At 38.2% G+C, this 27197-nt stretch overlaps 1 protein-coding gene across 7 annotated transcripts in view; it reads right to left on the bottom strand.

The window, feature by feature from the left end:
- Nucleotides 1-27197, bottom strand: part of LOC128985378 (desmoplakin-B-like) — a 412041-nt gene that overhangs the window by 312313 nt on the left and 72531 nt on the right. For 6 of the 7 annotated variants that reach the window (XM_054404815.1, XM_054404817.1, XM_054404822.1 and 3 more), the window contains 2 exons: nt 21126-21188; nt 496-561 (listed from right to left, as the gene is read on the bottom strand). In XM_054404815.1, the coding sequence (XP_054260790.1) occupies nt 496-561; nt 21126-21188 (129 nt within the window). The remainder of the gene's footprint in view (nt 1-495; nt 562-21125; nt 21189-27197) is intronic. The other variant, XM_054404818.1, reaches the window with a different exon arrangement.

The raw sequence follows: 27197 nt of genomic DNA on the forward strand, positions 1-27197 counted from the left end.
TCATCCAAACAGGAAATGATCTAATGTCCCGCGATGGAGATGACTGACAATGTTGAAACGTGCAGAGTCTGGACTGGATATGAGATGATCCCATTGTTAAGGGGGAGGGAGACGTATGCTCAGTCAGTAGAACGCCAAACAGCCACCCATCCGTCCCATACCCGCCCAGGCGAGACCGGCGCTGCACATCTGGAGCAACCCACCAGGAACACTCGGTCTTGATACTCGATTGGACAGTGATGAAATGTCCCTTGTTCGCGTTAAGATAACTGTCAGATATGAGCATTTTGTTTACGATGATGATTTGATTGAGAAAATTAACAGTTTCAGTAATAAACGTAGTAAAACAAGTCAAACTGGGTTTAAGTAACCCAGTTTTAGACTCGATAGTATTAGTTTCTATCTCAAAATTTCCTATATTGTTTTTAGTTTTACGAGTCATTCACCCCTCTCCTAATGAACATTAATAACATGGAGCTGCGAAGAGTGACTCACCGTAACCACGTCTGGCCCTGGGGGGTCCGGAGGTTTTCGCCCTTCCTGAGCTCGTAATCGTTTGTTCTGAAACAAAAACATCATATTACTTTATCGATCCATGCATGGTGTTATACATTTAAACACAAGGCAGCTTTTGTTATTGAATGAAACACAAAAAAACCATTAGTCATTAAATAGACCTATTGCACGACTTAGTTAATTGAAATACTGTAAAGTTTTTTTGGTTACTTACTCACCAAGAACGTTCTATACATGTATTATAATTATATTAACCGAGGGGTCCTCTCTTTCCCATTGTGTTATCATTGTCCTTTGGATACTATATAAATATTACTATTACTACGATTATTCATTGAAAGTAAACGTACTATCTATATGGACAAAACGTACTCAATTGTTTATTCAAATTGAACATAGTTGAATGATCAACTTATACAGTGCGTGACTTTCAAAATACAGAATACTCGCACAAAATAAAATTTTCACTTTTATGTTTTTACTATGTCAGTTCCAGTTTATGTGAAATTAAATATGATGTAGTTGCACATTACGTTATTATTTCAGTTTGACTTGGTTTGAAAATATGAATTTTACAAATAGACTACATTAAAAAATGTTCGTGCATCATTATAAGCAATGCGAATCTCCACACATTTTGTCCTCGCACCGACGGGCCTTACCAAAAATGGCTCGTAATATGGCTGCGCACATTAACGTGAAGTCACGACAACTACAAATGTTAAGGTTGTTAAATTTAGTTGAATACCGTAGCGGTGGTGGGTTTGTTTGTAGTTAGTGGTCGTGATAGCCCAGATGGCGGGTGCGGGTCTGAGCTCTGACCTAGTTCACTTGTCGAGGAGCTCCGAAAGCGAAAGGGCCGAGTCCCAAGTAGGCCGAGCCCGAGCCGCTGGTCTGGGGTTACGGCCACGAACCATTGAGACAATTATATCGTAAAGCAACTGTTATGACCGCTACGGGCGGCACTTCACTATCCATCAAGGTCGCTGGTCGACGGTACAGTAATTAATTGTACTACAGTATGGAAATGTTATTTTCTCCGGCTACTCGGATACCAAGCACTCCCAATCGTGGGATTGTATGCTGTTTATTTTTATTTATTATGGTCTAGTAAGATAAATTCAACATTCTAAAATTTATATTTTAAACTTATCTGTTTGTTGCAAATGGCAATGATCGGCATTCATTCTCTAGGTATCTTGTGTGCTCACGGATGTATTTGCGGGTGTGTTTCGGTGCATTTCTATTTATTATTGTTACGTTTTATTTCAATAGGTTATATTATTATGCTTTACTTACCTACTTATAGATTGTAACAATAGTTTTAAATATATTTACTTTGTAATTTAGCAAATTACAGTGCAGGTATATTAAGGGTCAGTAGGCAATCTCAACAAATGAGTAAATTGTTTGGTTTTTTATCACAGTACTGTATTGCCATTTTAAAATTATTAAGACATCTCAATAGGTATTAGATTTTTTTTTTTTTAATTAAGATTTTAATTGTTAATTATTTCAACATTATAAACTCCTACAACTGAGAGGAGGCAATAATAAATCTATGAGCTAAAGGCTACCAGATCCGTCCTGGAAAAATAAGGATTCTGGCTCTTACCGTAGATGAAGTAAAATAATTATTTATTATTATTACCCACCCCTTACCAAACAGAGGGCGGTACAGTTCCAGCTAAGTGATAGCCTAGAAATCAACCCTTACAGTTTCGGATTCTACGCTTTTGGCAACTGATAACTGCATAAGAGGACTTCGTGTAAATGGCGACCATACAAAGTATGGCAACTTAAGGGACATCCCCTGCTATCGTTCGTTACTAAGCAGCGGCAGCGTGTATGACATTGACATCTATTTATTTCTTTTTGTCTATGGTAATATGGACATAAGCTAAGAGAAGCTAGTGATCGATCTCACTTATCAGATGTTGAATATAGCTTCTTTGATGAGCTTGTACACCTTAAATCCTATATTGAAAGTGTCAAGGCAAGACTTGAAAAAAGAAACCCCCAGCTAAGATGAGAACCAACATTTTTTTAACTCGTACTTGAAGCCAAATGACCAAGTGAAACCCCTAACAAAATCCCTCCGTTAAGGGTTTTGAAAGAAATTAGGGAAGAAGATCTTCAGTCAGTTTGTCCAATTGAAGATGTAGCATTAAGGATATTTGCAAGCTCAGCTATATCAAATTGCTCACCAGGAAGATCGTTTTCGTGACTTGAAAGGGCAACATATTATTTATAAGAAGACGATCTTATGCTTCTGAAGAAAGACTTTGTTAACCAGCAGTCTTGAATATTGAAGGAGAACTAACTGCTGTACTCACTGGACTTAACTTGTAATAAATGTAATAAATTGAAAGAATAACATACAAATAAGTACAGCTGAGGTATTTTTAACATTAGGTATATGGAAAGTTCTCTTTAGAAAGAAATTATGACCTTAAAGGGCATTTTATGAAATAATGGATAGTTTTGAGCAATGTTTCTCGTCATGACGAACATTTAAGTATATGTTTTAAGGGGGTGTGACTTGCAGTTTTCTCAAAAGTTCATGGGTACTTTGGGATCTATATATGGATGACGATGTGCACTGGCCAGATTCAGTCGTCCACATACAGATTCATCAATGGTGAATACCTTACTTTGTGGTGAATTTGAGTATTTGGTCGGCCCCTTTTTTAACCTTTTTGGGTCTTTAAGTTGATCGGTGAATTTGTAGATTTGGACGGGGCGCTTAAACCATTGGTTGAATCTGTTCACGCGTATTCAGTCAATTGCCCATTCCATCCTTGTTTAAGATTATTTTAACTCATCAGTAGAAGCACTTTGCATCAGCATTTCCAAGTTATCATTGTTGCTAAGAAGATTTGTAAACAACTGGACATGGATAATGCGTCCGGTTTTGCAATTATCGACTGCAGAAAACATGCCGCGTATCTCTCACACTCGACACCTCGTCAATGAGATCGTAGTATCTTTAATCCTAATCCGATCACTTCTTTTGGCCAGTAATGTAATCCGACCGGGATTTATTAAATCAGCAGTGAAGATAACGACAGTCACCGGTGACAGGTTTGGGATTAGGTAGGCATAAGAAGCGGAAATATGTCGGAGGAACCGGCAGTGGGTCAGGTGGCCCAAGGAACCGGTCGTCCCGTTAAACTCCGGCCCACTGGCATATAGCATACACCACCTTGATGATTAGGAGGAGAGAAAGTGAGTAGAAACATGTTAATCGTCACCTTGGATGGTCCAGTGATGCACTGGTGTACATAGTCTACCACCACAACGATTAGAAGGGGTAGGGCATCGATGATCAGAGGGAGGAGAAAGTGATAACATGTTAATCGTCCCCTTGGATGGACCAGTGATGCACTGGTGTACATAGTCTACCACCACAACGGTTAGAAGAGGTAGGGCCTTGATGATCCACAACGGTTAGAAGAGGTACGGCTTTGATGATCAGAGGGAGGAGAAAGTGATAACATGTTGATCGTCACCAAGGATGGACCAATGATGCACTGGTGTACATAGTCTAGCACCACAACGGTTAGAAGAGGCAAGGCCTTGATGATCAGAGGGAGGAGAAAGTAATAACATGTTAATCGTCACCTAGGATGGACAAGTGATTCACTGTTGTACATAGTCTACCACCACAACGGTTAGGAGAGGTAGGGTCTTGATGATCCACAACGGTTAGAAGAGGTACGAAGCCTTGATGATCAGAGGGAGGAGAAAGTGAGTAGAAACATGTTAATCGTCACCTTGGATGGACCAATGATGCACGGGTGTTCATAGTCTACCACCACAACGGTTAGGAGAGGTTGGGTCTTGATTATCCACAACTGTTAGAAGAGGTACGAAGCCTTGATGATCAGAGGTAGGAGAAAGTGATAACATGTTAATCGTCACCTTGGACTGCCTAGTGATGCACTGGTGTACATAGTCTACCACCACAATGGTTAGAAGAGGTACGAAGCCTTGATGATCAGAGGGAGGAGAAAGTAATAACATGTTAATCGTCACCTTGGACTGCCTAGTGATGCACTGGTGTACATAGTCTACCACCACAACGGTTAGAAGAGGTAAGGCCTTGATGATCAGAGGGAGGAGAAAGTGATGACATGTTAATTGTCACCTTGGATGGACCAGTAATAATGCACTGGTGTACATAGTCTACCACCTTGAACTGGCATGTTACATACACGATCTTTATGAGCAGAAGAAGAAGAAATATACCAACCATCAAATTTTATCGATCAAGTGATACGCCAAGTTTACAACTTACAATGTCTTTATGACTTCATGATTAGAGGGAGGACAAACGTGTCAGTTGAAATATTGTTTTGATCAACTTTGCACGCGGCATACAACGTCCACCACCTTCATGATTAGGTGGACGGACACGAGTTTAAAGTAAATATTTCAACTTTAACATTGCCTGGATTAAAAGAAACACGATTCACCTACAACATGGAATTGCATACAACATACACTATCTTCAAGAGCGGAATAAAAAATATGTCAATCATCAAATTGCTTACAAGCCTAACCGTCTTAATGACTTCATGAGCAAAGGGAGGAGAATAATTTTAATCGTAAAAATGTTTGAATCAAGCTATAGACTCTTTCATAGAATATACACCATCTTCATGAGTGGAGGGAGAGCAGATATAGCAATCATCAAATTGTCTGGATCAAGCTATACACTTGCATACAACCAACATACACCATCTTCATGGGCCAAGGGAGGAGGGTCATGTCAATCATCAAATGTTCTCGATCAGTTAATTGAGCCTCTGACATGTTAGATGAAACCGTCTTGTGTATATTTATATGCCGAATTATAATTGAATATAATTTTAAACATTATTAGGTTTTCTGTCCGATACATGCACGCAGACTGAAATTATAAATAATCTACAGAAATAGTACACTGTAGAATACGGATGGGGACCGCCATATGGCACTGACGATGTTATCAGGATAGGCCAGTAGGTAGTAAGTTGATCGGTCCATTGTTTTATGGGCTATCTTGATCAAACCCAACTTTCTTCTTGTCCCCCGTTGTGTGTGAGGGTCAGGTGTCACAAGCCCGTCCTCTCGGAACTCCGACACACGCACACTCACGCAACACACCATCGGTAATCGTCCACTACTCAACACCTGTCAGAGACATTAACTGTTTACTTTCACGTTTGAGAACTTTCTTTTCCTAAGGTCACAAAACAAACGTTGTTATTCTTTAGTTACAGGGTTGTTTACTTTCTTTGATTCCTCCGGAGCATTTATTGTTAACAGCAATAACTCTTCTAATTGTCTTGACGCCGCGCCACGTCGGTAGTTCACCGCGTATTTCTCCACTGTTATCATAGCGACATTACTTTCTACACAACTCGTTTCTCCATTGTTTCCCTATAATTTTATATAATTGTCCTGTCGCTCACTGGTGAACAGGAAAGTGGTAAAACAATTATCGAAACATTGTTATCCATGTGAACAAATTATATTTAGAAATTTTACCTCCAAGAAAACCAACCTCGCATGGTTAAATCGTTGTTTAGATCTTCATACTGCTCATGGAAATTCGGATTATTATTTTTATAATGACACATATTTTATGGGTGATTTAAGTTATGGTACTTGGACATAAGATTTTAGTTACCACACGATAATATTAATAATATGTCGTAATAGACTAACAGGTTCCTATATTTATAACTCCGTTTCAAAACTTGAAATTATAAATCCTCAAGGTATGAATAATGGGGGAGCGAGCTGGCGTAGTGGTTAGAGCGCGGGACTTCAGTCCCTGAGGTCCCGGGTTCGATCCCCGCCAAGTCACCAATGGATTTATCTAAGTGATAATGCCGCAACCCCTAGGTCTAGCCTGAAGTAATGTGAAAAACAATCCCAGGCTCGTGCCTAGCGTCCTAGGACAAAAAAAAAGAAAAAAAAGAAGGTATGAATAATGTCTTGTAGTATGTTGTTTAAAGATGCTGCAAATATTGACAATCAGTTTTTGATAGCATATGATGCACTATAAGGTATTGGCAAGTATTTTTATGATATTTAATTCGCAAAATCTGTTAAAGCACATAGAAGAAACTATAAATAAATGGATTGAAGTACCTATGCATATTCTGTTAGGTACCGGTACTGGTAGTAAATTTATTGTGGCCATGCCATGTTGCAAACATAGGAAACATTTGTGGCCTTTTAAGAGTCTTCATCAGTGGTAGCCATATTAGATTTTAGTCCCATAAAAGCAATGTTAAATTTGACAGAACATACCATCATTTGAAGCCGGTGTTATTTATAAAGATATAGTTTTGAAAATGTATAATTAGGTTTATAATATAGATTAATAGGGAATAAGGAAATTATATTTCAATTATTTTTTTTTATTAATCATTTAATTAAAGGCTTAATTAATGACCATTAACTTATTAAGTGGAAGGAAACTGGCAAAACTAAAATCTTGACTCCCTAGAGGTCCACTTAACCTTAATTTTAACAGATCAATCATTATTTTACAACAGGTTTTTTTAGAAATTCATTTACAAAGTTAACATTGCCCTCCCTTAAATCCAATATGGCTACCACTGATGAAGACTCTACTGATTATTATCTAATACAGACCAGTAAAAGAAAGTGGATTGTTGGCGGCTAGGTGTCAGGTGAACAGGAGATTGCAGAGGACAATGAACTCCCGCCTACGCCATAGGCTTATGTCTCTGTTACTTTCACCCTAGTCCTTCACCATCACCCACCCTCAAGCGGGGGCGAGAGGCGAGAGGCAAGCCACTTTCACCCTAATCTTAGCAGACTAATGATCCTCACGAAATAAACTCAGACTCTTACTTTCTGCCATCGGCGCGGCCGTGATGGCGGTGGCGGCTGATCCGCTGATAGCAGATGCGACTCACAATGGACCTGTCAGGGTTATTTACACAAGCGGCTCCATGGAGGTGATGTTTGGTGCAATCATCGTTTTGGGCTGGGTCTTTGTTGTTACGCAGGGATAAAGTCAAGAAGCAAGAGCGGATAAAATCACGTGTTATTTCGTTGTTCGTTATTTTTATGGTTAGGAGTCCATATCCTCATATTACTATCAACTTTAATCTAATGTATAATTGCCGTAATAATTGTAAGCATCCAAAGAACTATAGAATACTAGAACAGTGATGAATCATCATGCGGCAGTTAAACTACTTTGTTTGACAGCAACAACAACGCCTACATTTATAAAGGCGTTACTTTAGAAACGTACGTTTCAAGGTCTGCTGCTGTTTTCTTCCAAGGCTATCTATTGTATAAAAGTCACATTTTCTATTGCCCATACGACATCATTAATCACCGTGTGACAAAGTGTTAAATACGAGTAGATCGTTTAGTACGTAGTTTTATTTTAGTATTTTCCTGCATCGCCCGCTAATGCTGAGAAACTGTTAATTGAGCCTTTGGTCATTTAAGCTCTAAGTATTAAATTGAAGCACTTTTCTAAGCACGGTGTGCCCCGTTCTTCATGTATCAACAAAAATTCTTTTGTGGTCAATAGAATTCTTAAGCAATTGAAATGTCAAACATTCAGCACATACACGGCAACTCTGAGTATGCCAACACCATGTTCGGTTCACTAACTGAACTTTAACTGAATGTATCGAACCGTAACAAAACCACTACAGTATTTATGGCCGTTAAATTGTAAACGTTCATGCATTTTCGTGCTGAAACCTGGGGCTATAATGTTGAAGTAAGCGTAACATACGATTACACAGATGGAGTGACACCAGGCGCCGGGGGCTGAGAGAGCTAAGGTCCCTTACAAGGCGAGGGAGAGGTATGCAGACAAAGGGGCCGCGACTGAGGAAGCGACCGACTTTCCACCAATCACAATCACAGTAGGTGACGCGGACGTTACGCCGGCAGGTGAAATAACATCCAAGTGTAAAGGCAATTCGCAGCAAAGCGACTGCTAATGAGGTTAGTAGATATTCGACACATCACAATACGGACGGTTGTAAACTATAACAGGAAAAACAATAATATAGGAATCTATAATAATTTCCCGCTTGTGCGATTTTTTAAAATAACCTGTTATTTGCGGCTTTCGAAATTAGAACACTAAATTTATACCAATGATTGGACTAAAAACATTGGTTGAATATTAAAAGAACGGTTGGCCAAGTACAATAAAATATTTCTTTGCACGGTGGAGGAAGACATTCACACGCACACGCATTCAGTAAATTTAGATTAAGTTGCTAGAATTTTGATCTACGCCAGATGCTAGACGTTCTCAAATCATATGTACAGGAATATGATAACAGGTCTCTTAATCTAACTTCATCTTTAAAATCCTGTTTAAATCTCTTGATTGCTATGCAGTCTCTTCTTTTAATCCCACTCTTAAAATGACATAAGCTCATTCATTTTTAGCTATGCTAGAAGTGGGTCGAGGAGGAGGAGATTAAGTACTCGAGAAGACGATCCCAAACAATCTGTCTGTCTTTTCCAACTTTGGAGAAAATAAGCTTTACGAGTAGCAAAGAATCGAAAGTCAGGTTTTCTCGTATGTATAGATGAATGGGAAGCAAAAACCATGAGTTTGAAAATTAAAGATGGTAAAGAAAAACACATAAGTGGACTGCAGAGAAAATTAAAGAAACAAAGGATATAGGAAGGGAATAAATTGGCCCCAATGAGTGAGGGGAGAGATTGTTGGTAGGCACATAGAAGTGTGCCTGGCTAAGATAATAGAAAAGAAACCATGAAGATTAATTAAGATTATTGTTGAAGTACAGTAGTCTCTAGCTTATCCATGTGTGGGAAGGGATCGTGGGTTTCAACCAAAGCATAATATGGCATAACTTCTTCTAAGCCATGCAAGAAGTGAGTAAATGAGATTTACTGCTCAAAATGACGTTTCCAAACAATCTGGGAGTCCAAATTCTGGATAATTCTGCATAAATCCATCTTTAACTATTTTACTACAAGACCTTTCTGACCCTATTAAGCAAACGAAGATGTTAAAAAATGTATTTTATATCTATAAATCATAAAATCATTTTATTACTTAGGCTAACTCCAAAGAGGCTTAATTGAGCAGCTTTTGGTAAATCAGGACAAACGTGTAAGCTCATAAACATTTAGACAACTTATTTTATAACCACTTTTTCTTGTCAAGAGAGTTATGCAACAGGAGATGTCCGTGACCAAACTGACAGGAATCACACTTCCGGAGGCGCGCCTTTGATCTTTGACTTTCCTCAGAGTGAAATTTAACTAAGCTGATTAGCAAAAATGTTGTTTAGTGGGATGCCAGGAAAGCTTTCTTCGCCACTCCTGAGAGCGTAAAGACTACAGTAGAACCCCTGATATCCGGCCTTGGTTTTACCGGTCCTCTGTTTATCCGGCCACTTCCAGGAAGCCAATATCAAAATGTTTTTCTCAAAGCTTACAGACGTTTAGATGCAAGCACTAGTCTTTGCGACTTGTCTGAGCTAAACTATTTATCTGAACTATTTATCTGTTTGTTTAAATACATTTTACTGTGCCACTAAACTCAGTTGAGCTAAGCCTAACCTCTAAACAGTTGGTTGATTAATTACAAATGGGGATTGGGCAATTATTTTTTGTATTTTTTTCACAAAATAGATAAGAAAGTTGAGTAGAAATGTATTTACTATTTAGGTCCTAAAAATCTTCATTGCCGATTTATTGTAATTTTTACTTCCATTATTTGATAGTTTTTGTTACCTGAAATCTTAATACTCGTATGTTCATTCCTTTACAACTTTAACCTACAAATAGCCTAAATAATTTTTTTTATTTGTACGAACATGTTAATTCTTCGAAAAATAATCCTAGAATAGACTTAAATGATACTTTTGACAGCATGTATTGATTAAATATTATTAGGTATGAATTATTTTCATTTTCATAGTTGGTTGGTTTATCCGGCCAAATCGCTATCCGGCCAGGGGCTTGGTCCCGTGGTGGCCGGATATGAGGGGTTCTACTGTATTGGCGGAACGAGTTGTCTCCTATTGTAAGAGGTATCGTTTTACTGATTTGTACAAGCTGGTTGTGGTGTCATTCAAGCTTGTGGTGGTTAATTTTATATTTATTAAATAATGTGTTAAATAAAAATAAAACACGCGTATCTAGGGGGACTATATTATATTATATCCACTGAAGAAAGATGCTCTCTTTACTGTAATAGTAAATTATCCTGCTGCAGGCCAACAAAAATTTGTAAGTTCCAGTTTTTATTCAATTTTATCTATCTAAGTGTTCTTGAGCCAAACCAAGGATGGATTCAAAACAATATACCGTACTATTTTTTTAAGCGAACCAACAGCGTTACCAATTTTGCAAACAATTCACCATGTCAAAATAATAATAGACATAAAGTTCTACTTAGGTCTAATATACTGTAACATTAAACTATAGCAGAGGTATTAGAAATATCCATTTTCACAGATTTGTCAATCATCTAACAGTTTTGACAAAACACCTATTGAAAACTTAACACCAATTGCCATCATCATCAACCAACGCATATAAATTTATTACAGTGGGTGTGGTTTAATAATACTTTTGGCCAAAGAGAAAGTAGATTCTTTGCTAGTATTTTAGCAACACTCCGTTTGGAACGAATGTGTTTAGAACTGCTACCATTTCAAACCAACCTAAAGGGTGGTTTAACTGACATGTTCAAAGCAGTGTATTTCGACTTTTTTAGCCTAAGCAGTCCGGAAGTTAGACTTAATCGGATCCGCCAAGTATGGGGGAAGTGGTTTCATTAATATCAATCAAGTTCGTCAAGTAGAAAGTAGCAAGTTGCGGATCTGCCTACACCAGTTACGTAAGAGCCGCGTGTTTTGGATTGGAAAGGCCGCTTTAATTGCCTCAGTTGGTTGCTGGTTCTGACATTGGCCGCGAAAGTCGCCGCGCCTTCGCCTTCTTGCCCTCTCACCATCGCTTCCTTATCCGTCGTCCCTACGTGATTTTAGACATTGGGCAGGCGAAAGTTCGCACCATCAGTATTCCCAAAGTATCTGCTCTTATCTTGGCGAGAACTCGTGCGTTGCTAAAGCTGGCCGCCCGTTTTAGGAACCGATTACATCTAAATGTTGGTAGAAAGTGGGATTTAGGGATGAAAGTTCTATAATATTTTGTGTCAACATGTGTTAAGAAGTAATAACCTATACATACCGTTGTTAGTATTGTGCATTATTAAAATGCAATAACGACTTGCTGATGAGATATGGGGACCCAAGGTTAACATTGTTCATATGACTTCAACCTGGCTTCTACTGATGAAGACTCTTAATGTGTAACTAATAACTATTAATACAACGACGATAGTAACTGTTCCCAATGCATACTTTTGCAATGGAAACTTTATCTTTTCTAAAAAGAATATCGTACTTTTACCTTCAGACAGTTGACCGAAAAACAATATGCAAATTATGGATGAGGATGAAACATAATTACAGTGAAAAGCATTGTCTACTTGACAAATATTCAAACTTTTGACTGTGGGAAAATACTCACATGGAAGACAAATCTGTCGAACATGGTGCGGAATAGTGACGAAACAAGCGCGAAACGAAGAGCTTCCATGGCGGAGACTTGAACGCACGGTGTGACCGAGTGTCTTCTAACCTCCAACTGTGTAATTGACTTGGGCTACAAACTGTAGTTGGAACCTGCGTAACTTACACTGACTGTCTGGCGCATGCGCACAACACAACTCAACATGTTGTCACCACTACTTCGGGCTGTGACATGATCATCTATTGATCATCTGCTACAAACTCACTGCACTGAGCGAGATCAGTTGGAAACTTCCATTGTCGAGGAAATTGCTTTAACAATCGAGCTCCTCCATTATTTTACCATTGTTACGGGAAAATGTCCGCAATAAACCTTTGAACAACATCAATTAAGCGTTATTAGTTTTCTTTACGATAACACTGCATCATGCAAAATTTACATTATCGCAATGTATATTGTTGAACTATTTAAAATGCACAGTGTTTATACATTATCACTGTATTTACATGTACCGGTACTGTATAAGGAGTCAAAAATTGTTGGTTTATACTTTACTGCAAATGCTTAGTTCATATTTTTATAAAAAGGTTTCTTACGGTCGTAGGTAAGTAATATTTTTTGCATAATTTATACGCGCTTCACTTCAACTTTTTACTTTCAAATGTTCAAGTGAACCTTACAAACAATATAGGCCTACTGTATTGTATTGTGAGTCGGTAAAAGCTCAGTGTAACTACATACTAAGTAGTGACTCTGATGTAAAAGCAAACGTTCTTTCAGTATACATTTAATGTTGAATTTAAAATTCATGACTCTGACATAAGCCCCTTTGATCCTGAAATAATTCCAGGCTTTATGTTTATTTCATGATACATTAATGAAATAAAACTCATTAATTAAGAAACGAGGCAATACAATCACGGTTTCAAGGAACTCTGAACGTCTTTATCTGATAAACATATATGTTCAAATGACTGACAAAGCTATATTATTAATACGCTACATGAAACATTGTGAACAATAAGGCTTTTTTGTTTTAAGATTTGACCCCACATATTATAAACCAAAATGTTCGTCTAGGTGTGTAGATTGAAACCTGACCTTACATTTTTGAAGAGGTCCCTTGGGCTCTGCCCCAGTGGCTTTCTAATTTCCCATGTTATCCTAATAAAGAATAATTTCGTTTACATTATGATCAGCTGGATAATTTTATTGCTGTTAATATTTTAGTGGCAATTTAAGGAAACGTGTGCTACAAACATTTACTGAATTGGTTGAAATTAAATATTTTTACTATTTGAATTTGGGTGGAAAAATTGGAAAGTCATAGATCACTACCAAGTAGAATAAATAGAAATAATGTTTTTTTTTTATATATATATATTTATAATCGTTATTATGGACAACCTAATGCGGCTATGAGGGAGAAACATGTTTAGAAAACACAAACAAATTAGCTTGATATGTTATTTATATTCATCTGTTATGTACATCGTGAGTATTTCCATTATATTAGTTGACTCTTTTAAAGTCGTCGGAAATTATGACTGTTGTTCGTTTTAAAATAACGCCGGTAATACCTTGCAATTGCTCGAATTCGAGCAACAGGTACACTAGGAACTTTTATTTCGAATAGCAATAAAATAGGTTAATTTTGGTTTTTATTTTGTATCTTATCAGTTTTACTGGTATATTACACTTTTCTAAATGCGATTAAAGTTAATTGTATTTAATTCTTACCCATCCCTCTGATGATTTACCCAAAAAGTTAGAGTTGCTATATTATTTTTTGCATAACAAGTAGTGTAGCAATGATTTTCTTATATTCTTTTCATAGATTGAATTTCAATACATGAAAATAAATGTGCATGGTTATGTATGGCAAACTATATGTACAGAATGTTTGTACACTTGTACAACGACGAGTTTTTTTCTTGCACAGGAAAGTGAAGTGTGTAATTTGGTGTGATCTGCGAGCCCGTCCCCGCCATCACTCGGGCGCGGGCACCGAGCAGTCGTACTGACCTGGCCCCAGTACACTCTCGCCGAGGCAAGGCGAGCGTTGGCGAGTGCGAGAGTGTACTCGGTTCGCTCGTCTTCTCTCGCCTTGACTCGGGTCGCCTCGCCTCGCCTTGCCTCGTGCTCGCCGGCGCTCCATCTGGAGTCGGTTTTTTGACACGAGTCAAAGGACCAGAGACTGCACGAGTGGCGAGTGCTACTTCCACATCGAAGTTTGTTCCATTTCGACTGCGAGAAAATGCGAGAGTGTACACGGTTACCTCGCATAAGCTCTCGCCCGAATTACTCGGCGAGTGCCTCGGCGAGGCGCCTCGGCGAGCGTCTCAGCGAGAGTGTACTGGGGGCATAGTAACTCGCGATGAAAGCATGTAATTTAAAAACTGCGTGGAACTTAAGTCACAATCCCGCGCATTAAGTGTTATCAAACTTATTGTCGTGGGCTCAAATAATCGGGTTGTACCTTACACCGCCTCCACACGCTCCAAAACAAGGAAATCTCGCGCCTTGGGCACAACCCGAGTTGGTGATCACACTTGTAAAATGGTCCAGAACTCAACTGGACTGACAAGTAGCCGTTACTTTACAAACTTTGAGGAAATTTCGTAAACTTTGTAACTAGGTGAACATCTCACAAACCAAACTAAGTGATAATCAAAACTATTTTTTATGACTACTGTTTAATGTGAGAAGATCCCTTAGTGGAGAGAAAAATATTACTTCAGTGATAGATGATTGTTGTGTTAGCTTGCAGCAGGTGTCTTATAGTTAGTCGGACAAAAATAGAATATAAATTTCCAGCAAGGCCACAAAATTGCAGAAATACCGGCAAAAATCTGGTTTACCTGTTGAAATAAATTCAATAAATTAACAAAAACTACCCTTGTCCCGTTAGAGCGTGACATGCAAGGTGGGGGAGGAGGGCCGACGACACTGTATCCAGTATAGCGACTTATCGTAACGTGATATCCGTGCACATGGTTATGTACGCTCCAACAGGGTTACGTAACTGCCAACCTAATGAAAGCTGTGTATAGAATTATGCTTTTCTTATGACAATATATCGCAACTATAGTCATATAGACGTTCAATCCAAACTGGTAAGTTGTATAATTAGTCCCATTTATTGTTATGTCCTTATTTCATAACTACTACATATCCGTTCTTCGCTACTGCGTAAGGATACAAAAGAAAAAAAATTATTATTTTTTATCTACTGTTGAAAACCGTTACACATCTACAACCACTGATTTTAGATAGCAAACTCAATTCTACCTTTAGTTAATAAATAACACTCTGTAGTCTGTATGACAGAATGCAGTAAAATCTTAGCTTTCCCCAGAGGGTTTGTATTTCTTTGGTAATAGATCTATATGCACACAGACCCACTAATTTCCGAGTTTTTCCCTCCATTACATAAGGTCATTACGTGTGCCACTCAAATGAACGGTTTACCAGGAAAACTAAACTTGGCACTTTCTCGCATTTAACTTCAGATGCATTTCAGTCAGGTAAATGTATGTAAACGAGCTGGACAAGTTTACTTTCTCTCAGATTTTCTGGAACCAAAACCTGAGGCGGAAGAGTTCTAGGCAGGGCTACAACACGAGGTCAGAGACACTAGCTGGGCGAGAGCTTTCTATGAGGTACGTGTAAGACATTAAACAAATATTTGTGTAAGTTAAGCCTAACTAGGAGTACGCTCCGAAGTCGCGTATGAGAATGAACGAAGACAATTCCATGTAGGCTACCATATATAATCTGTCTTTAGTATTTGGTGCCCCTTATATCCTGCCTCTGCGGCCCGCCGCAAGTTTGTGCGGCGGTGGCAGTGATGACCAGCGTTGCCAACACAACTTGCTCATTTTACCCGCAAAATCCGGTGGTGATCCCCGGAATCAAGTCGGAAACACGATCTATTAATTAGTTTTTTAATAGTATATTAGCTATTCTTTCTATTGGTATCATAATTATGTTCCTTGTATACTGTATACATTGAAACAGTCGCATACCGCAACTGGCTGGACCTCCGCTAGTTGACGATTCAGCGTTCAGAGTCAGACATGAGTTCCGGCTAGAGCCGGTCACCGACAGCCAACTTGAGTGGTGCATTAGGGATTTGCGTGGTGGATCTGCTCCTGGTATAGATGGAATTTCGGCGATTTTATTACAAAATAATATTCCGGCACTGATACCTCCACTCAAACACCTAGTTAATCTAAGCATTCTCTCAGGACAATTTCCTGACCGTTTTAAGATAGCGAAAGTAGTTCCTTTGTATAAATCTGGCACAAAGCAAGAGTTAAACAATTATCGCCCAATATCCCTGTTGAATGTTATGTCTAAGATTTTAGAAAAATGTGTCAAAATACAATTGCACTGTTATTTGGAAGATAATAATTTGTTATCAGAATGCCAGTATGGTTTTAGGAAGAGTAAAAATACTAGTGATGCTCTCTTCGCTATGAATAAATATATTTCGGAGTGTATTAACGGAAATGAAAAAGCATTGACTGTGTTCATTGACCTTGCAAATGCATTTGATTCCATTGATAGAAATATTCTTTTAAATAAAATGGAATGCATCGGAATTCGTGGTTTGGCCCTAAAATGGTTTAGTAGTTATTTGAATAAACGAAGCCAGTTAGTTTCTATTAACAACAATTTTAGCGATATACGTGAAATAGACTATGGAGTTGTCCAGGGCAGTACGCTGGGACCATCCCTTTTTTTAATTTACATAAATAATTTAGACAAACTTCCAATCACAGGAAAGCTCTTTTTATTTGCCGACGACACTGCAGTTATATTCAAAGGTAATACTTGGGACCAAACATTCAATGTAGCGCAAACAGATATGTTCCTTATTCAAAAATGGTTCTCCCAAAATGTATTATCAATGAATGTTTTAAAAACAAAATATATGCCAATTTTCCTCAGACAAAGTAGTAAGCCTCCCACCAACCTCAGACTTGTGATGCATGTTTGTGGAGATCCAGGTGTGTAAACAACCTGTGGTTGTTTACATTTGGAGAGAGTAGATCATTACAAGTACTTGGGAGTGATATTGGATAGTAGGTTAAGATGGGAACCCCATATTGAATATTTAAAGACAAAACTTAGGAAATTAATTTATGTTTTCAGAAACGTTCGCGAAATTCTTAACATTAATGAAATAAAAATGTTATACTATGCATTTGTCCAATCAGTACTTCAATATGGAATTATAGTATGGGGAGGAGCTAGTAGCAATATTTTAAAGCCTCTGTTTGTCATACAAAAACTAATTATTAAAATAGCTTTTCAATTCAACAGGCGTTTCCCTACAAATGTTATTCAAAAACACTCAATTACTTTCGGTGCGTCAACTTTTTATCAAAACTTTACTTGTATATACAGTACCTACTCTAATCAAGATTTGATAGTGACGCCAATCACACATAACTATTCCACCAGAGGAGCTGTAAATGTAGGTATGCAGGTACCCCGAGTTTTAAAGTCTGCAAACCTTACTAATGCTTTTTATATTGCGAATTTTTTGTATAGGAATATACCATCAGAGATTAGAGATCTACAGGTATCTCTTCCAGTTTATAAACGTTCGGTAAGCAGTTGGCTGTCGGAGATTGGGCTCGATCAGTCTGAGACACTTATCGGTTCAGTATACAATACCTAACAATAATTATACACAAGTACACCAAACAATATTTAGCGTACATATATCAGTAACTGCAACTCCATTCACTCGACTACCTTTTATTTAGCATTAACTGTTCCTGTAGCTGTCTCATAGCTTAGTTGTAAATAGTATTTTGATTAATTTAGTTTTAATTTTTTAAGAATATTTCTAATTTGTAATAGAGCTCGTCCCGCGCACAGGTCTTTTACGGCCTATGCGGGACTATTGTTCGTATTTTGTACATGTATATATTTATGTATATAAAAGGGAATTTACATGTTTGACGGTTCTTTGTAAGGTTCTTCCGATTTGTTTGATATTTGGTTGAAACTCCTATGGATGCTAGGGGATGTGTTTGATGCACAGAATCCCACTTTCCTCGTTACGGTCATCCCTTCTCCGTCAGGTGATACATATTTAATTTTCTTTGTGTGGGAATTCACTAACCGTATACAGCTTACTGAGTTACTTACTACATTGACGCAATAATAACTGTATTTATGAAAACTGCGACTCAACTTTAATAGAGTACGTATTGCTTAATATTTTCAGATAATTACAATTTAACTGATATATAATAAGAAATTTTCCTTAAATTACATCTTGGTGCTATAACCTCGCTATCATTTTAGATCTGAGAGAGAAGCAATTAAGAAAACCGGGTCAGCTTTGGTGTGGGAGCCGTGAAAACTCAGCAATTTGTTTTGGCCTGCGCGCGAGGCGAAGTGGGTGTTAATGGGGAAACACTTGCTCCAATCTATTATGGCTCTATACCTCTACCTGGGGGCTTGAGAATTATTAAGTCCAAAAATTAGTGTACACGAGTTAAATGAATATATGTCAAAGTCATAATTCGAAAGGCATATAAGTTCTGTATCTGTGAACTAAAAAATATATGTAAAAGCTGTTCTTTTGGATCAGAGTTCTTATTTGGCTGGATGTGCCCCATTTTCAAATCATTAATAAACACTCAAAAGGGCATGCTTTGCAATGACCCGTAACAATTTCGTTTAATGTGTTGCCCTAGATTGCTTAAGAATAGATAAGCGAGGATACTAAAGATTTAATATTAGCTTAAAGAACTTCGTCCATTAATAAATATAGGCTATCTTCTAAACCACGATTACAGAGGTAGGATATGATATCACACGAGTATTCTTTAATTGCATGAACTTACTAAATTTACAAGTTGAATTTGGTATAACCAAGCGTCTCTTATTGGAAACCCTGTAGTTTGGAGTATTAACTCACAGGTCCCGTAGGTTGACAATACCATAGTAGTTTTATCAAGACCCTCGATGACCACAAGCAGTATTAATACGGTTCGTGCACTAACCGATAGAAGATTTATACTTTCATTGAAATAGAGGGAGGTGTATACACAGGTAGAAAGGAGGTTGCGAATGTCAAAGAGCTTTCTCGGAGAGGGCTTCTTTTTGAGAAAACATAAATAAATAACACGTTGCTGCGACTTACCGAGCGTTACGAGCATAGTGCCTGAAACTGTGACTGACGCGGAGGAATTGGACCGCCTCCTCCACGGAAACGGTTGTTAACCTCCATTACCTCCTCCGCCCCCATTACAATAATTTGGTGTTAGTCTTGGTGCCATAGTCCAAAACATCGGTGGTCTACTCGTATACACTTAGTAAACCATAAATTGATAATCTGATCCTTATTGAGAGAGCGGTAAGTAGGCGTTGAGCACCAAAGCGACCACAGCTTAGGAATTTATTACCTGGCATTTGTCGTCATTTAACCGACGTTATTCATCTGATTCTGTTTGATTGCGTCGGTGGCGAGTAAATTATTTCAATTTTATAATATCTAAAAAAAATTCTCTAGCATAAGTTTCTGAGATTCCAACTCATGTTTTGGATTGGAACAAGTTAACTTTTACAGCCTATTTCTATGTTGAGGTGTTTTCACAAGTCTCACCGAGTGCATTAGCACTGAACTGCCATGGTAAATCATGGCATTACAGATTCGACTTAAAATCTCACACCATTGTCCGGATAAACCTTTGATCACGGATGACAATGCACATTGAAATCAGTTCCGGAGCGGACGTGGACCGCGCGCAAGCTGGGCACTCATGCGGGTTTCTCTGTGTGGATTTCCGCCCCTACAGCCACAACAACACGGATGTTTTATGTAGTGAAGGCTGCGGCAGCGTGGCGCGTCCAGGCATAATGTCACTAACTCTAACTCATTATTCCACTGTCCGTATCACGGCTATCATCATGACCGACGTACCCTTGACTTTACGGTCGTTATAAAGGATGACGCTCTCTCCTTTCTCTTTTGTGAATCGTTAATCATTAGTTCTTCGCCATATACACTTGCCTATGACTAATCGTTTTATAGCTGTGTTACAATATAGAGGGCGTGAAAATTTTTTTGGTATTGGTGTTTCATTATTTTGGAGTTGTAACTCTAGTTCATAGTTTGTGTAATGAACTTAGAAAAAGACAACACGAAGTGGAAACGCAACCAGAAGACAAACGCCTATCAGTATATCAGTATGGATGGAAAAGGAGAAAAGATTTTGAGTTCTGGATGATGGAGTGGAAACATTATGAGTGGTAAGTGATAAGTGATAAATGGCAGATGGGAGATGAGGGGATTCGGAGAGGGGTTGAAATGAAGATCTTGTTATTTTAAATGAAGGATTCTGGGTGTTGTGTTGGATAGTGGATGGCAGTTTAGAAACAACGAAAGATGGATGGGGATGGCTGGATGATGGTATCAAGAATGTTGACTTGTCTGAAGAATGAAGAACGTCGAATAAAAAATTTTGGATTGGATCTTTTTTTCAATAATTGCCCATGGATTTTGTTCTTCTGCTCTATTTCATATTTGTAATTCGTTTTATATTATATGATTTATATATAAATTGGCATTGGATGCTGGATGTTGGATGTTCGACATGGCGGGACTCAGCACCGTTAGTTCAAGACTTGGCGGAACGGATGGCCAGATAAGACACAATGCTAGCGGCTAGCGGTCTGTGCGTGCGGACTGCGGACGACAATTATATGGCTCTGACAACCTCTCCTCCCTTCGACTTCATTAGTCTGACTGTAAACTCCAGACTTCTAACCACTATATTCTTCACGACATGTTAGCGTTACATTATCCATATTTGTGAGTCACTATTTGGCCACATAGGTACTTCATGGTGTTGGTGTAGCTCAAAAGAGTATAATCTCTAAGCATATCTACATGTGGTAGATGGCTAAGGACTATCAATTATTTACTGCATATATTGAAATTTCCCTGAACACTTTTGTGTTGAGTTTCTTAAAAGTACACAGTATGTCCCAATACTTACCACGTCAGAGGCAAACGAAAGTTGTTTAGGGCGCTTGATACAAAGTCTTGAATGCTCCCCCGGCTGAAAATAAAAACAACCTACATGATTCTTTTGCAAGAAGTAACTAAATCATTAGTACAAAAAAGAGTAGCACTCTCTGATAATACAGCATAACTGACCAGTATAGAATTCACATTATAATATAAAGCTATGTTATGTCTTTATCAAGTACAGTAATCATTTTAAGAAGGGGTTTCTCATGGTATTAACTGTGCGAATGCATGCAAGAAGTTACATGTTTGTGGTGTTTATTGTAGGTCGAAGGTGATGTTTTATGCACCGGATGGCGGATACAGTGTCAGCCTACGTGAGGAGAGGTGTCGCCATCTGGTTCACAATCGCAGCAAATCGAAGATCTCTGTGAATCACCGTGTCAGGGACAAACTGTAGAGGAGGCGGCTTGAGTCACCTCAGACCTCACTGTATCTCTCAACAACGATTACCACCGCCACCGCTGTATATAGTATATGTACATGCTGGAATACAGCAGTACAGTACTGTACTGTACTGGTGAATCTCCAGACGGCATACTGGAACTGGCCGTTTCAATGAGTTCGGCGTTGCAGAGACCCAACAAGGATGGTGCAACCGTAACCAGGTTGACTAGGTCAATAAAGATGATTAATATAAATATACCAGAAAAATATATTATCAGCTTGAATCTTAACAACTGTTTCATGGGTCATCTTGCGAGTTTCTTGGATTGAACTTACATTTAGCTGGTGTCCACTCGATTGAACTGTATTTCAAAAAAGTTTACACTTAAATAAAAAAATAAATCCGGGAACGTCTTAAGACTTAACAACAGTCGGCTGAAAACAATCTACAATGCAACGACGAACCGCAGTTTAGAATGCAGGTGCATCAAAGAGAACTTTCTAAGAATCGTTTATTCAACGCAAGAAAAGGGAAAGCCTACGGGATAGTGCAATGACCACCAGCTGAAGACGTGTTGTTATGCCGAACACACTCGGACAGTCGCTGAGCAGTGTTCTTCAGCCAAGGAGGAGGTACAAGTCATGTATACAACTACTTTCAATTGCGACCATTGCAAGAAACTTCCTTGCTACCAATAGACGTTTCTGGAATAACTAAAATTCCTCTGTTTAACGATGCGTTACCAGGGCTCAGAAAGAAAGTCATTGTATGCGATGTAAGAGAAAAATACATAGTATACAGAGTCATTAAAAAAAAGACGTTTGACGAAAGAAAACATCCCACCAAGTCCATGTCTTACCATAAACATGTTATTCATTTTGGAAGTCTTTTTCCATCTTTCATTCATTTGCAAAGATGAACATCGCTAAAATAATTCAGCCTCTACATTCATATTGGAATCTGGCACGAAACCCGTTCCAGCGGCATTTCATTGAGCGGTGACTGAGGCTGACTCGCACGTGTGTGTGGCTGAGGCTGCTGACCTTCAACTGGACTACACCGACACTGGGCTGCGACGGTGGACGGTATAGTACTGTGACTGTGGGAAAGTGAGTGTCAATGGCTGGCTCTCATTTCCATACACCTCAGCCAACCGCTCCTGCCCAGCAACAGCAACAGAGTTCTGGATCCTCCAGAAAAAAATTATATGTGGTAAAGATTTTTTAAGGAAATGTAGAAATTTCCTCTTCAGATTATGGTTATCTATCGAGTAATTCGAACGTCAAACTTCAATATGGCTGCTAAACGGTAGTGCACTTACCTAAAACACATTTTGGAAAATTTTTTCGAGGAGGAGATCCTGACCAACGATAGTAGCGCTCTAGTCAAAATGAACAGTAGGCCTACATTGAAAACAAGTAGTGTTCTGTCGTATAATCTATCTTTATTTGTGCACCTTTATAAAAACCAAGTGCCATTTGACGAACGAAATACATATGCATATGAAGGGAGACGAGTATCCAGTAACCCCATAAAAATGTTATAACTGATATTAAATATGTCGCGTAAAAAGACGAACATTCCAAGTAAATCTGTACTTTTCAGTCAAGATCAAAATACAGTATATCCATTTAACAATTTTAAAAATACGGTAGTTCTTGTATACGAAGATTTTTATAAATATGTACGGACAATTAACATTTATTTAGTTTGCTGTATGAAAATTCGTTTCGACAAATATATATATATTTTACGCTTGCCAAAATGAATAGACGAATTCAAACACACGGTGTTGTTTAGGAATGTTCCAGATTTATGTACAGGATATGTTTAGAAGATAACGATTACAGGTACACAAGCATATTGTTTGTTTCGAATGACATAAGATTCTCTACAAATTATAACAGGGAACCACTGCACGTATTGGCGTGTTTCCTGGTGAATGACATCACGGACGGGAGTGCTGACTGCTGACTGCTGACTGCGCTGCAGCTGCTGATTCTGTCGCGACGCTAAGTCAGATGTTTGTTGCATGATGGACACAATTTCACCACCACGGCGCCATAGTAATGCATGCACGTGTTCAGTCCACAGGAAATTTCCAATACATATGACGGCTCAAATTACAGAAACTTGCTTATCAGAAAAGAACTGTCGTAGAGTAAGTAAAAGGCTTCAGCGGCAAAAAATAATAAATCGGACAATTGACCACAAAATTGGAAAATGCTATGTGGAAATGACATAGTAGGATATGCATACTCATTTTTGTTACTTTTTACACATAAACCAATCATTAGCTGGAATTTATACAAATTGAAAATTATATGACGAAATTAAAACCGGCTACGGTATAATGATTTTAAAAGATGTATTCCTAAAATAGAGTAGAGCGCTATTTTAATCAAAATGTAATATAGTTGTTGGCCATTACTGTGTCGAAAAAGGATGAGGTGTAGCAATAACTCTTAATTGGTGATGTGGTTAATGGCTTTAACGCTTTAAAGTAATTGCTGCCGTCTCCAAGCTGGAATTCAAAAACCTGATTTATAGCGAAGTGAGCACGTGCCTGGACGCACATCCGGTCACTGGCGGGCCCCATATACATAGTCCCATATACATGGCCCCTTATACATAGACCCATATAAATATGGCCCAATGTATACGGCCCAAAATACACGGCCCTATAAAATGACCCCATATACATGGGTGCAAACCCACCAATGGGGCACCCACACTAGGCAAAAATCTAGCCTTTAGAACTTTTCTAGGCTATAAGCATAGATTAATGGAGTCCTCTATGCTATAACATAACACCTGTTATGGGTTATGGGTTATGGGGTGTTATGGGTTAATAGCCTTACCTAAAATCTACATTAGTTACAACTACTGCGTAACACAAAAGTCAGCCTTACAAAAAGTTTTCTCTGTAGTACTGCAGTTTCGTTATCCGCGGGAGAGTTGTTATCAATAAAGAGTTAGTGGCATGCTGCCCAGCCATTGATGTGATACTTGGCCACCGGCAATGCATGTACTGAAGAGAAACCTGGACGCATGTCTACTCGAACCCGTGCGCAAGGCCATGCTATTGGCCAGAGAGTGACCGAAATGGTCAAGCTTTCGTCGATGTCGCACGTCGAATGCTGAAACTCCACTACTTTTACTGAATTGCGAACATTGTGAATCGCATGCAATGTTGGTGCGCGCCCTGTATGACGTAATCTAAATGTGCTTTTCTCCCTAAGCTGTAAGTCTAGTAACGAAAGCCGGAGGGCACCGCTTCACATCGAAACAATATATCATAGAAATCGCGAGAACCAATAATCTAATTAAATTCGATCCGAGGGAAAATCATGAAGAATTAACGTCACTTTCACAGCGCCATATTGTGGGAGTAAATATTACAGATATTGTACAACACAAATGTACAGTATTACGTTTTATTTATTACAAAGCTATTTTACGATATGGAATCAAAGGGTTCTATGCGTAGATTGTAATGTCAATTGTGGCTGTACAGTGTACAAAGTACAATGACTGGACACCACACAATGATGGATATATCCTGTACTTAACAATATATTTTCTAAAAGCATACAAGCTAGGCCAAATAGAAAGTATAATCGGATAATATACCTGCATTTGGTTATGTTTGTATTTTCACTAATGAAACAAGTCAATTCTTCTCTGATAATAGTATGTCATCTATGATACAGAAAAAGCGAGGAGGTACTGTATCGACTTTTGGCTTTTCTCGATGAGTAGCTGCGGAGAACTGCACATAAACATACTAATCCAGGTACACCCCTGTTTCACTTCTTGAAATAGTTAAAGTGATTTATCATTTATAGATGTGTGTTTAATAATATAATATGCACTAACTGGTCAATGTGAGCGTTTTTATTTTGTAGTTTGTCTTTAACCTATTGTATTCAAATGTTCACAATAATTATTTTGTTAGAAATATAGGCTAGGGTTAGTACTTTAATATTTTATTATGAAATGGTGACCATACGAATGTAGGTATTTTAAGCCAAGTATGAATGGAGATGAATGTAAGATGAGTGGCACGATCTTGTAGTCTTGTTAGTTACTAAGGCCGACATGTTCCTTAGACACAGCTGTTAATTAATAGCCCATACAGCCAATGGTAACTAAGATACCTACAGTTTATAGTGGAATCTGAACCATATTTTCCTTCTTAATTAACAAACTGGTCTAATTATCAGGATAGTACTACGGATCGTCGTAGTACTCACAAGTGCGAAAGTTAATCCACATAAGGGAGTATCGCATCCACAGTTCATGCCTATAAATCGCCACCATCCCAGTCTGAATGAAGAACACTCAAAAACACCAACTCCTATCTGAAATCTAAAGTTGATCGTATTTGATTGGAAAAATATGCGAAACATTGATGATGATAACTACTTAGAGAGTCGAAACTAGTTGCCATATTGAAATATTCTGTATTCCATTATGCGATACAATTTTGAATGCTTTACGCAAATCTATATTATAGGAGGCTTAAATAAAATTAAAAAAATATGTGAAACAAGTTACAAAAACAAACATGTTGGAAAAACTGTCAAAATATAAAATACAAATTTGATTGTTTAATTAATTAATGTTGTGTAACTTTACTTATGTTTTCACAGAAATGTATAACAATTACAAGTGACACGGTCTGCCATGTCTGGTGGACGTGGATCGCTGGGGAAAGGGAGGTCAGGTCGTTGGGAAAGGGCAAAATATTGGACTAATCAGCTGATACCCCAGCTTATGCATTACATCACTAACCTCTACGTTGTTTATTTTAATTCTTAGCATGTGCCGCTAACGCCTATTGAGCTTTGACTGTTTTACATGGCACATTGTTGAAAATACATTCAAAATAAAAAGTCTAGCAAAAAAAAATTGTATGAAATTGTTAACAATATGCAAACCAACTAATTTTAGAAGTAACAATGTTTGTAGTTTGATTTATTATTTTTGTCACGTTCGATTTGTTTCACAATTTGATTAGCTAATGGCAGATACACAACAATGACCATTCATTACTTACATTCCCGGATTTACCATTCTCTTCCTCATTATTTTAAATTATAACAAGTTAACAACTTTTTACTTTTGAGACTGATTCTCCAGCTTACATGTAAATGTATTGTGTGAGGAGTCAAGTAAATGTTGAATGTCTCTCGGATTTACATGTATAACCGGTCCACAGCCGCTCTCTGAGACGGAGACATGCTGACATGTGTATGTGGGAAAGCTCGGTCGTTGTATGAGTCAGGATATAAACGTCACTCAGATGTTGGGAACGGTCAAGAGGTCATCTGACCACCTGCAGTCAGGCTCTGACCTTACAAGTGCACAACAAACTTGCTCAAACATGGCATTTCCAACATAAAACTGTGGTATATTCCCAGTAGTATGACGGATATTTAAGATAATACAATATGCTGCAAGAACGTGTTTCAGTTTACCGGTAAATCAGAGGGGCTACATAAAACAAATGCCATCATCAACAATAACTTTTTAGTGGGGTACATGGCATCTTTAAACCTATAGAGATTATTCAATATAATTCGTTGACGGTTGACGTCTGCTACACAAAGTAGAGCCTAAAATCAATAGACTGGTATGTTTGTATTA

The sequence above is a fragment of the Macrosteles quadrilineatus genome, unplaced genomic scaffold (genome assembly GCF_028750875.1).
Source record: "Macrosteles quadrilineatus isolate MER2022 unplaced genomic scaffold, UCM_ALF_1.0 Scaffold_2__2_contigs__length_208266976, whole genome shotgun sequence".
NCBI classification, from domain to species: Eukaryota; Metazoa; Arthropoda; class Insecta; order Hemiptera; family Cicadellidae; genus Macrosteles; species Macrosteles quadrilineatus.